Raw genomic sequence first — 12,397 nt, 5'->3', positions numbered from 1 at the left:
TAAGGTCCTTTTAGACAGCTTTTCACAAGTGTCAGTCTTTTAACACACAAGTGTTTGGTAAACACACCCCGCTGACCTTGCAGGGGTCTGACACCAGCTTTTTTTTGTGCCACATGATGGGCACTTCTCAAAAAGAGAAGGCACATTTTGTGGACAAAATCTGTTAGACAAAATGTTTAAAGATGTCACATGAAGCTATAAGAAGTTAAAAAATTAGATTTTTTTTATTGGAAATTGAGATGTGAAATATCACATGTGCTCTGAAGGTCCTTCTCACATGTACTAGTAAAAAGAACAGGCTCTCTCGAGGAAACAGCAAGTAAGATGCACTATGGGTAGAGGAATCCTTTTTCTTATTCTACAATGAAAGCCTATCTCACTGCATTTTCTTTTCTTCAGACATTGCCACCTTCCTGCACATTAAATGCTGCAATGCAGGCTTGAAACTGATACTCAGATTCATCATATGAGCCTAGAAAAAGAAATTGACCTCTGAAAGGCTGACACATAGTGTGGCTCATCGTGAAGACAGATGGGGAAAAAAGGAAATATATATATCCTGTAGTCTGACAATGTATGATTAGGGCGAACATTTCTTACCAGTGGTGACTTTGTTGAATGTGATGGCCTCAGACACTCGCCCTCCTAAAGCCATGCACATCCTTTCAAACAGCTGCTCTTTGGTGAACAAGTGCTGCTCTCTTGGGAGGATCTGAGCGAATCCCAAAGCTGCATTTGTCCGAGGTGCAATTGAAATCTATAATAAAGTCAGAAGATTTAGGTTTAAAGTGATTTATACATTTTGGGTACTCGAGCTATAGAGAAAAAAAACAGACCAGGACAATGAAGACATTGACCTGCAACTACTGTTCTCCCGCATTGGTATATTTCAAAGATTCACATGTTTGAACGGTTCCCTGTTGTCAAGCTGGGAACCTTCAGGGTTCAATGTGTACACAACAGTGTACATATACACTCAAGTAATAATGAAAAACAGTCCTATATTACTTGTGGCATACCCACTTCATTACATGACCTGATCTCTGGCCAATGAAGTGGAGAGAGAGTTCAACTGCCCTCAGAGGCTCATCTGCTTCTGATTTTTAAAGCTTGTCAAGAGTAAATCATTTTCGAGTACCATAAAGGTGAGGAGGGCAGGGCAAGTCACATTAGAATGAATGGAAAACTTTAATTACAGGCAATTAAACTTCTTCTTCTCCAGCATTGGATCTTCCTAGATTCACATGCATGAATTAAGATTAACAACACAGTGCAAGTAGAGAAATGTGGAAGGCAGGAATAAGGCTCATGTTATTAAGCAGATATGTGTCAGAGCACTGCCAGACCCATTTTGGCTCTGCTCTGCACTGTACCTCAAGGAACAAATGCTTAGTAGATGCATGACTCAGCCTCCTGGATGCTTCTCTACAGATCTCAGTCATGATCCTCGAATGTAGGGAGCAGCTATAGCTATTATGACGGAAAGAGTGAGTTCTGATCCCACCATAGGTGTGCCCATCATACTGTGGGGCTTGTAGTGAAGAAAGCCAGAAAACATCTAGCCAAACTGCATTGACCAGGTTTTTCTCTTGTTTGCCTGGCGGAAGGCCACAAAGAGCTGGTCAGATTGGCACCAGTCATTAGTCTTGTGCTACTATAATTCTAGAACGGTACAAAAGGGGGTGGTGGTGATGGACGGAGCATCTGAACCAATCAAACACTCACACCCAGTCAAAAGATCTGGGTTTGATCCATCACCGTTCTTTAGCCCACTCTGCCACCCCAGTTCAGACATGGCTATATGCAAATCAGTCTGACCCTGTGCCTCATGGGAACAGTCCAGCCCAAACTGCCAAGCCAGGCCTTCCCTGGACCGAAAACAAGATTCCGAGGACCGGTTTCTGGCATTCCAGCCGTCTTCAGCCCGGCTTGCTTGAATCCAGTGGCAGAGTGAGCAAGGGACTCACGTCTGAGCATACCCTGCCACACTTATGGCGGCCAAAGCGGTACAAAAGGGGGTGGTGATGGACGGAGCATCTGAACCAATCAAACACTCACACCCAGTCAAAAGATCTGGGTTTGATCCATCACCGTTCTTTAGCCCACTCTACCACCCCAGTTCAGACATGGCTATATGCAAATCAGTCTGACCCTGTGCCTCATGTGAACAGTCCAGCCCGAACTGCCAAGTCATGCCTTCCCTGGACCGGAAACAAGCTTCCGAGGACCGGTTTCTGGCATTCCAGCCGTCTTCAGCCCGGCTTGCTTGAATCCAGTGGCAAAGTGAGCAAGGGACTCACGTCTGAGCATACCCTGCCACACTTATGGCGGCCAAAGCGGTACAAAAGGGGGTGGTGATGGACGGAGCATCTGAACCAATCAAACACTCACACCCAGTCAAAAGATCTGGGTTTGATCCATCACCGTTCTTTAGCCCACTCTGCCACCCCAGTTCAGACATGGCTATATGCAAATCAGTCTGACCCTGTGCCTCATGGGAACAGTGCAGCCCGAACTGCCATACCATGCCTTCCCTGGACCGGAAACAAGCTTCCGAGGACCGGTTTCTGGCATTCCAGCCGTCTTCAGCCCGGCTTGCTTGAATCCAGTGGCAAAGTGAGCAAGGGACTCACGTCTGAGCATACCCTGCCACACTTATGGCGGCCAAAGCGGTACAAAAGGGGGTGGTGATGGACGGAGCATCTGAACCAATCAAACACTCACACCCAGTCAAAAGATCTGGGTTTGATCCATCACCGTTCTTTAGCCTACTCTGCCACCCCAGTTCAGACATGGCTATATGCAAATCAGTCTGACCCTGTGCCTCATGGGAACAGTCCATCCCGAACTGCCAAGCCATGCCTTCCCTGGACCGGAAACAAGCTTCATTTTCGAGGACCGGTTTCTGGCATTCTAGAAAACACTTGATGGATAGTGAATGTAATATGCTGTCAGCTGCAGGGGAAGGGGCAAAAAGTAGGCAACACGAAATGGTGGTTTAGAAGAAAGATAGGAGGCAGCTTGGGAAAAAATCTGGGATTAATTGGAGAGAAAGTTTATCTTTATAAAAAAATACAGTTGCCGCTCTTTACTTAGACAAGTTGCATCTGACTTGTCTGACATCCACTAAGAAAGGTGCTACATGGTGGCTCTTCGGATGAGCTTGAAATACCAGCCAGATACATTCTGAGTGAGAAGCATTTAAGCCCTTGCTTTGTCTAGCTTTAGAAGGTGGGGGGGGGGAAAAGTGATGCATGGAAGTGAAAAGTGGATTTGTTCTTTTGATCAAGCTCAGATAGCAACATGCCTTGGTAAAACCTATAGGTGTGGCCTTTAAAAAGAAATTGCCAAGCTACATTCTTTGCCATTGTTTTTTTGCTCTGACATTAACAAAACGAGAAATTCTAAAAAGCCCCTGTGTGTGTCATGAGGCATGTGCAGCCAACTTGAGATGTATTTTCTTTTTCTGTATGAGAAAAAAGATTCCAATGGCAGAGGGAACGTCATGACACACGCGTGGGTGACCATCATGGAATGCTTTTTATGCTATAAATAAAAAGGCACTCAAAGATGGTGTTTGAAGTGCACATAGGCATGCATCTTGACACACCAGTGGACATTTGACTTTTGAAAAAAACTTTAACCTACCATTCCAACTTACTGACAACCATTTTAGAATGCCATTTAAAAAATCCAGAAAACTATGCATGCGATGCAGCAGAAAAATAAAGAAGTGAGCAATTCAGTAGTAATATGAAAATGCCATGCCCTCACAAAAACATTTTTTAAACAATTTTTTAAACAATTAATACAGAGCAAGAGAGAAGACAAGGGGAGCAACAGACAAGTGAGGAAACAACCATCCGTGTAACAGTGAACAGCTACTGGGTGCTCACAAAACTAATTATCAAAAACAAAAACAGTATGGAGATATGGGAGCAAAGGACAACACTTGTGGTGAGCAGGTCAGGGGGAAACCGAGAGAGAGGAAGAAAGGGTAAAAGCAAGGGAGTGCTAAAAGATTAATAAAGAAAAATAGGTCCCTTATGTCAGAAGTGAAAGGACACAACTGATTCAGTTAAATGATAAAAAAAAAAAAGCGATGTTCAGGGGGACAAAAACAAGAACGAAAATTAATCTGGGAGATCTGAGAAAGACTAATTTATACAGTCATAAGTAAGGGGTTGATCAAAAGTCCACTCTACATTTTATTGTATTGTAGACAATGCCTTTTCCACAACAGGCACTTAACACTGTCATGAAGTTCCTATAAGTCTATACAGGATCTGCCCGTTTAGACGACAAAGTGTGGGATAGGTGTCCAGACTAATTTCAGACACCCCATCGGATATGTTCGCCTGTATTCCAGCTAGCTCACAGTGCCACCAAGAACGCATCGACATCAGTTTCTTTAGTGACTGTTTGTATGCCAAAAATGCAGAGCCATGATAAAACCAATGTATCAGTGGTGACCAGTGTGTAGAATCCAGAAGAATCTTTTGGTGAAGAGCCTCGTTCGCAGAGTGGGGAGAATGGGAGAGCCGGTGAGGAATCTGCGGTTAGATAGAGTTTCTACCAGATAAGGTGTTACTGAATGTAAGTAACCTATCCTTCTGATAGAGACTTCTAACAGCAGATTCCTCACCTTAGAATAGATACCCAGCAATGCCTCCCCAGAGATGGTACTGCGAACTGGCTAGACCAAAACGTCCTAGAGAACCGAACAGGCAAAATGCCCATCATACCGGACCTTAAAGAGGCCATCAGGTGCTGAACAACCAGGAAAATGTCCTAGCACGCCAGCATGTTCCCGAGAAACAGAGGCTCCTGGCACAGAGTCTACAACCTCACTCTGCCCTGCTTGTTGCAAAATCAAATGTTGGAAGTGTTATCCATCAACACCTGAAACAGCCTCCTTTTGATAGACAGTATGAAAGCTTACAGTGCCAGACGGATCGCTCTCGGCTCCATCAGACTATACCTGAGACCAGAGTCCTCTGATCTTCACCTCTCCCAGATGGCTGCCCCAACCCAGAAGTGATACATCTGTCACCACTGTAAGATCCTGGTGGGGAAGAGAGCTGTCAGCCGCTGACCGAATAGCTGTTCAGAAGCCACCACTGCAGGTCATTTGCAGTGCTCTCCAATGCCTGTACCAGGTGGAAGAGATTTTCCTGATACTGCGCCACAAGGACTTCAGGTCCCACTGAAGTGCCCGCATATGCCAGCGGGCATGCTTTACCAACACGATGCAGGAGGCTATGAGGCCCAGCAGTCTCAGAGTCCCACAGAAATCCAGGACAGACGCTGAAATATTGGTATCATGGCCTGAATATCCTGAACTCGCTGACCTGGAGGATAGGCCCAAACCTGCGCTGAGTCCAGAATGGCTCAGTTGAAAGGAAGCGTCTGAAAGGGAGTTGGGTGCGTTGATGGAAAACCCCATCAAATGCAGGAGGTCTGCCTTAGTGTGTAGGTGTGAGACGGCAGCCTGGGGCAAGCCCACATGCAACAGTTAGTCGTGGTGGTAGGGGAGACTGGAGCTCTGCAGATGTGCTGCAACCACCACCCTCACTTTGGTGAACACCAGAGGGTCGCTGGTGAGGCCAAAAGGTAGAACAACAAATGAAGTGCTCGTGGCCCACCATGAACCGCATGTAACGTCTCAAGGCAGCCAGGACAGGGACATGAAAATTGGCGTCCTGCAAGTCCAATGACACCAGCCAGTTTCCATGATCCATGGCAGACAGAAACTGAGCCAACATGAGTATTTTGAACTTCTCTTTCCAGAGAAAGTAATTGAGCGGGAACAAGTCTAAGATGGGACGGAGGCCTCTGTCTTTCTTTGGTACCAGAAAGTAACAGGAATAACAACCGCACCCTCTCTCTAGCACGGCACCCACTCGATTGCCCCTTTAGCCAAAAGGGCCTGCCATTCCTAGCAGAGTAAAGCAAAGTGGTCCTCTGTCAGCTGCTCCTGGGATGATGGCAAGGGTTGGGGGGTGTACACAAATGGTAGGGTGTTCATCTTCAGCACTATCTGGAGCACCTACCAGTCCAATGTGATGCTGGACCATTGCGACAGGTGAAGTCTGATTCTGTCCCCCCCCCCCACCCCCCCCCAAGACGCCATCTGAGTTTGTCCACCTTTTTTTCTGAATATAATACATTGTTTTCATATTGTCTGTCCTGATCATTACATGCTGATTCTTCACAATGGGCAAGAAGGCTTTCAGAGCTAGCTTACTGCCCTCACTTCTAATACATTTATGTGCCATTTTTCTATCTCTTTTGTCCACAAATCATTGACATAATTTTGTCCAAATTTTGCTACCTAACCAGTTAGAGAAGCATCCATTATATTCCACCCTGCTTGGCTCATGGTCCCGTATATATCATTGGTTTCTTACACCACAATTACTCTTGGAGGTGGGGGAAACTGCCTATCTTCCCCGCACGCCATAGGACATAGGACGAAGGAATAATGAAAGGCGTATAAGCGTGAGACCAGGTGAGTGTCGTCTGGTGATGCAATAACGTGAGAGGGAGGAATTCCTCTGGTTCCACCTGTCCACTTGGCAAAGCTCCCATCAGTGAGCTTTGGACTACGTGCAATAAGAACCTGTCCATGTATGGTAATCTCCGACACCGCCCCGGTCGGGAATCCTTAAATGGTGCCCCAACAGTAGGTAGATGTGGCAAATACAAGGAGTCCTTTTGGAGATATCGCCGTAATTTGGTCCACGCCCAGCAAGTCATAGGTAGAGTTTGGATCTCGCCGGGCGAGGGCGACAATCCTTGTGGTAATATGGCAGTCAGGGGGCTGGGATATACTTGGGAACGCTCAGCTTTGAGGTATTGAATCCGGTCATCTGGGTGATACCAATAATAAGTGAAGTGGGTTTGGGCCAGAAGGTAGTACAGATAAACATCTGGGGCGCCGAAACCTCCCCGCTCGTAGGACATAGTGAGTGTGTCCCAGCTTACTCGCGGCTGTCCTCCTGCCCAGATCACCCCCAGGTGCTTCTCTGGATAGACTTTCCCACAGTGCCAATGCAGTGGTCACAATAGCGCTTTCCTGCATTGGCGTTGTTAGATCAGGTATTTCACAGTGAAGTGGGAGACGCCATGTGAGAATATTTTTTGTTAAACAACGGTACGGTCTCCTCACAATAAGTGCTTTGGGATGCCTTTAAGGCATTTATTCGGGGTGTCTGTATTTTAAAACACGCTGGTGTACTCTCGTTCATTCGAACTGACCTGGAGAACATCGAGAAAAAGCTTAAAAGTATGGACGCACAAGCACAGACTGCTTCCTCCCCAGAATCTCTGCACGACCGCGCAGCTCTCTTGACCGAATTCACAAAAGCGGCATCTCACTGTAAAGGATACACGATGATTCCGCAGGAGCGTCAGGAGTCCGAAGATAAATCCACAGCCTTCCCCTGCGGCCTTCCGACTCTATCGAGCACTAGAGCTCGAGAGGCGCGCCAGGGGAAAACAGGGAAACAAAACAAGGAAAGGTTGGGGGGAAAAAATGTGTGATGGTACTCTTCAGACAGGATGTATTTGCTGCTTCACTGAAGTGTTAGGTAAGGAGTTGGCTTGTAACACAAAGAAGTAAGAACATGTATCTGCATATAGCAATATTCTACAAAACAATACAACCGTGACCTATATGACCCTCTCCTACCCTGTATATGCGTGTAGGAGCTCAAATGTCGTAGAAGGGTAGTGGATGAACCTCTTGTAAGGACTTCTTTTGAAGCTATAGGAAAAGATGGTACATCAATAAGTACAGGGTGCCTGAAATATACGCAGTATAATATATAAGGACCAAAACACTGCTCACTTAGGTGTTTGTGTAATGCTCGTCTTATTCTTATAAAATACAGATGGAACTCTCCAACTCTTGTACCAACACACAGGATAGCAGTATTAACATCTATGGAAACAAACATAGATTCAAAATACTGTAATAAATCACAATACGTAATTAATTGAATATGCAGCGCTATTGCGCTGTTACCGTGATTCTAGAAGTGTAGAAACATGAAATCCCCTCTGGTCCACGCAAGCATCAACAGCCAAAATAAGAGATGTCCCGAGATAGCTGAATACCTCAATAAAAGGCTGGACAGGGGATAGGTAAACGAGGGAATGGAAGGAAATGACACACTGTGCAAAGCAAAACCTAACTAACTAACTATTAGGAGCACTGTAGTAAACCCAGCCGGGCAGCGGATACCAAGACCGGCATACCGGGCGAAGCAACTCCAGTGGGGGGAAAAAAGGAGAGAAAGCCCGGCCCGTCAGCGGAGCATAAACCCGGCTGAAGGGCGGAGCAGAGGAAGACAACAGCGGCAGGGAGGTAGTGCCCGGCAGAGAGGCGGAGAGAAAGGTCTGGCCGCCGTGCAGGGCTAAACAACTGCAGAATCACGGAAAACACCGTGAAAGGGATTCCACAAGCGAGCGTTAACTGGATACAACGCTCAAGGAGGGCTGGAACCCAAGAAGGGAGGGGGAATGAAAAGGAGCCCGAAAATGACACGGGGGCCAGGAGCTCCCTCGGGGAAAATGCTGAAAGCTCAAAAACCGGAAGTCAGGCAAATTACAGCAGGACGGAAGAAACCAACGGAGCTAGACGCTAGAACGTGAAGCGTCGCTCCATGGGTCAGAGAGGCTTATGTAGTGGCTGATTAAAGGGACAGTGCAGGAGGAGGAGAACGTGTGAGGCATGACAGTACACTCCCCCCACAACAACCCCCAACCGTTTTGGGCTTGTCAGGATGTCTCAGGTGAAACGCCCGCAACAGACGGGGTGCATGAATGTTGGAAAAGGGTTCCCATGTACGGTCTTCCACACCGTATCCCTTCCAATGGACCAAATATTGAACCGAATTCCTCATTCTACGGGAATCGAGAATAGCCTCAACCTCATATTCCTCCGAATCCTGCAAGATTAATGGCGGAGGTTTCACTGGCAATGTGGGACCCGGCTCAACCGGTTTCAACAAGGATACATGGAATACCGGATGTATCTTGAAAGAAGATGGAAGTTGTAATCTCATTGCGACAGGATTGATCATTCTCTCCACCTTGTAGGGACCTATGTATTTGGGGTTGAACTTGCGTGGACCCCCAAGAGCAATATATTTAGTGGAGAGCCAAACCTCATCCCCTGGTGTGTATATAGGTTCCAATCTCCTGTGTAGGTTAGCCCCTTCTGTGTATCTCACCTTGGCCATTTCGAGACACTCTAATGCCCTCCTTTGTATGTCATGTATTCTCTCTACCCTATCTGAAGCAGCGGGGGTTAGACTCTCTGTAACCTCTCCTGCGGGCAACAACTTAGGGTGGTAACCGTATGAACAAAAGAAAGGAGATACATTGATGGAGGAGTGTATGCTGTTGTTATAGGAGATTTCTGCTACCCACACCAGTTCATCCCAGTCCACCGGAGACTGTAACACCTGATTCCTTATGTACTGTTCAAAACACTGGTTGACTCTCTCCGTCTGCCCATCTGACTGAGGATGATGGCTCGAGGACAGATGTACTTCTATTTGGAGCAACGAACATAAACTCTTCCAAAATCTAGACACAAATTGGGCCCCTCTATCGGAAATCAGAACAGAAGGGAATCTATGAAGACGTACTATGTGTTGCATGAATATGGATGACAATTCAACGGCTGTGGGTAATCCCTTTAACGGCACGAAATGGGCCATCTTAGTGAACAGATCCACTACCACCAGCAGCGTATTGTTCTTTGCTTGAGTGAGCGGTAATTCCACTATAAAATCAAGGGATACTGTATGCCAGGGGCCGGGAGGGGCTGGCAGTGGCATAAGAAGACCCACAGGATTGAGGCGAGATGTCTTGGTTTGTGCACATACATAACAGGTCTTGACAAAGTGTTCTACGTCTGAAAGCATGTTAGGCCACCAATACCTGTCACGCACTGTCCTAATTGATTTCTTGATCCCAGGATGACCAGCTATAGGATGGGAATGATACCATTTCAAGACCTGCTCCTGTAACTCCTTTGTTGGTAATACCACTCCCCCTTGTACACACACAAGGTCCCCTAGTTTGGAAGTGTCATGCGTACCCACCACAGTCGTCATGTCTGCTGAGGCCTGACTGATCCGAACCTGCTCTATGAAAGATTCCTCGGTCAGTAAGCTTCCTACGATATTCGTTCTGGGAATGATAAAGGTCTGTTCAATAGGATCTGTGGGGGCCTCAAATCCTAATCTTGATAGGGCATCTGCTTTGCCGTTACGTCTTCCAGGCCTATATTGGACAGTGAAGTCGAATTCACTAAAAAACTGGGACCAACGCAGTTGTCTCATGGACAGCGCTTTGGCCGCCTTAATGTATTGGAGGTTACGATGGTCTGTGTATACTACTGCAGGATGTCTGGCCCCTAGGAGGTACTGCCTCCACTCTTCAAACGCCTTCTTGATGGCTAGGAGTTCTTTATCCCCCACTGCGTAGTTGTATTCCGCCGGGGTGAATTTATGAGAGTAATAAGCCACCGGATGGAGCACACCGGACACTGCATCAGCCTGAGAGCGGACTCCCCCCACCGCCACCTGAGAGGCGTCTACCTCCACCACAAAGGGCAGAGCTGGATCCGGATGGCGCAACACAGGGGCGCTGGTGAAGGCCTCCTTCAGGAGTTGAAAGGATTGCTCTGCCTCACAAGACCAGACAAAGGGAACCCCCTTCTTCAACAGAGACGTTATTGGAGACACCAAGGCAGAAAAATTGCAGATAAACCGCCGATAGAAGTTAGCCAGCCCTACAAAACTTTGGATTTCCTTAACTGAACGAGGGGCTGGCCATGCCAGAACGGCCTCTACTTTGGCAGGATCCATACGAAGGCCCTTAGGGGACACGATATAACCCAGAAAGGGAACCTCTTGAGTGTGAAAAGTGCATTTTTCTAGTTTACAATATAAGCGATTGTCAAGCAACTTTTCTAGTACATTGCGTACATGCTGCTGGTGGTTAGCCAAGGTGGAGGAAAAAATCAACAAATCGTCGATATAGGCAATTACGTATATATCAAGCATGTCCTTCAAGACTTCATTTATGAAGAATTGGAATGCCGCAGGGGCATTGCAAAGCCCGAAGGGCATTACAAGGTACTCGAAGAGACCGTATTTGGTGCAGAAAGCCGTCTTCCACTCGTCTCCCTCCTTGACCCGCACCAGGTGATAAGCGCCACGTAAGTCCAATTTTGTAAAGTATTGGGCATTGCGGATCCTGTCAAGGAGGGAGGCGATAAGAGGCAGAGGATAACGATTCTTTATGGTGACATCGTTTAACTTGCGATAGTCAATACAACACCGCAAACCCCCTTCCCGTTTCGGAATAAAGAACAAAGAGGAAGAGGCTGGGGAGCGTGACGGTCGGATGAATCCCTTCTCAAGCATGGTGTCTAAATAGTCACATAGATATACATTCTCCTTTTCGGTTAATGAATAAACCCTGCTGCAAGGTATTCTAGCCCCTGTCTCGAGATCTATGCGACAGTCATAGACTCTGTGTGGGGGAAGAACGTCCGCTTCCTTTACGTCAAAGACCGCCTTAAGATCTTGATAACAGGGTGGAAGAACAGGACAACCCTCAGGATCCCCCTCAACCAAGCGTGCCTCCTCCGCTGCTGCCCCTACCACGGTCCCTGGTGTAACAGGAGGAGGGAAGGTTATAGTGGAAGTCTCCCAATTTATGTCAGGATTTTGAGTCCTCAACCATGGAATACCAAGTAGTACTGGGAACTGAGGTGAACAGATTAGATCGAATGTCAAGTCTTCGTGGTGTTCTGGGGCTATGACCATATGTAAGGGGATGGTGTGATGCGTAACCGGACCGGAACTAAGAGAGCTACCATCTATGGTGGTGACATTATTGGCGACCTCCTTTTCAGTACAGGAGATCATGTTTTCTCTAGCCCATTCTATGTCCATGTAGTTCCCTGAAGCTCCTGAATCAATCATTATCAAAACGTGTAACCCAAGGGCACCTTGTGAGAGATAAGCAGAGATGTATAAGTGATTTGTAGGAGTGTAAGTATATTCAGAGGAAGAGACTGTAAGTCCGGATCTACCTGGGTTTCTCGTCTCACAAGAGCCCAGGCTAACTAGTTTCCCGACAACTTAGACTGAGCAGGTTTAACCGGACATTCTCTTAGAAAATGACCCGCTTTACCACAGTACAAACAGAGCCGAAGAGCTCTTCTCTGTCTTTCCTCTGGAGTCAAAGGTCCTCGGACTATACCTATTTGCATAGGTTCACTGTCATCGGTTGGTTTTTCTGGAACACTCTTCTTCTCTTTCATAGTGACATAACGGTACTCATGCTTCCCCTTCTCTCTCTTCCTTTC

General features: G+C 46.9%; 1 protein-coding gene across 1 annotated transcript in view; it reads right to left on the bottom strand.

Moving 5' to 3' along the window:
- Positions 1 to 12,397, bottom strand: part of SPG7 (SPG7 matrix AAA peptidase subunit, paraplegin) — a 329,497-nt gene that overhangs the window by 22,384 nt on the left and 294,716 nt on the right. The window contains exon 14 of the mRNA XM_078670829.1: positions 601 to 757. Coding sequence (XP_078526955.1) covers positions 601 to 757 — 157 coding nt within the window. The remainder of the gene's footprint in view (positions 1 to 600; positions 758 to 12,397) is intronic.

This window comes from Lissotriton helveticus, chromosome 12 (assembly GCF_964261635.1).
Source record: "Lissotriton helveticus chromosome 12, aLisHel1.1, whole genome shotgun sequence".
NCBI classification, from domain to species: domain Eukaryota; kingdom Metazoa; phylum Chordata; class Amphibia; order Caudata; family Salamandridae; genus Lissotriton; species Lissotriton helveticus.
This window is presented reverse-complemented; position numbering and strand designations above follow the sequence as displayed.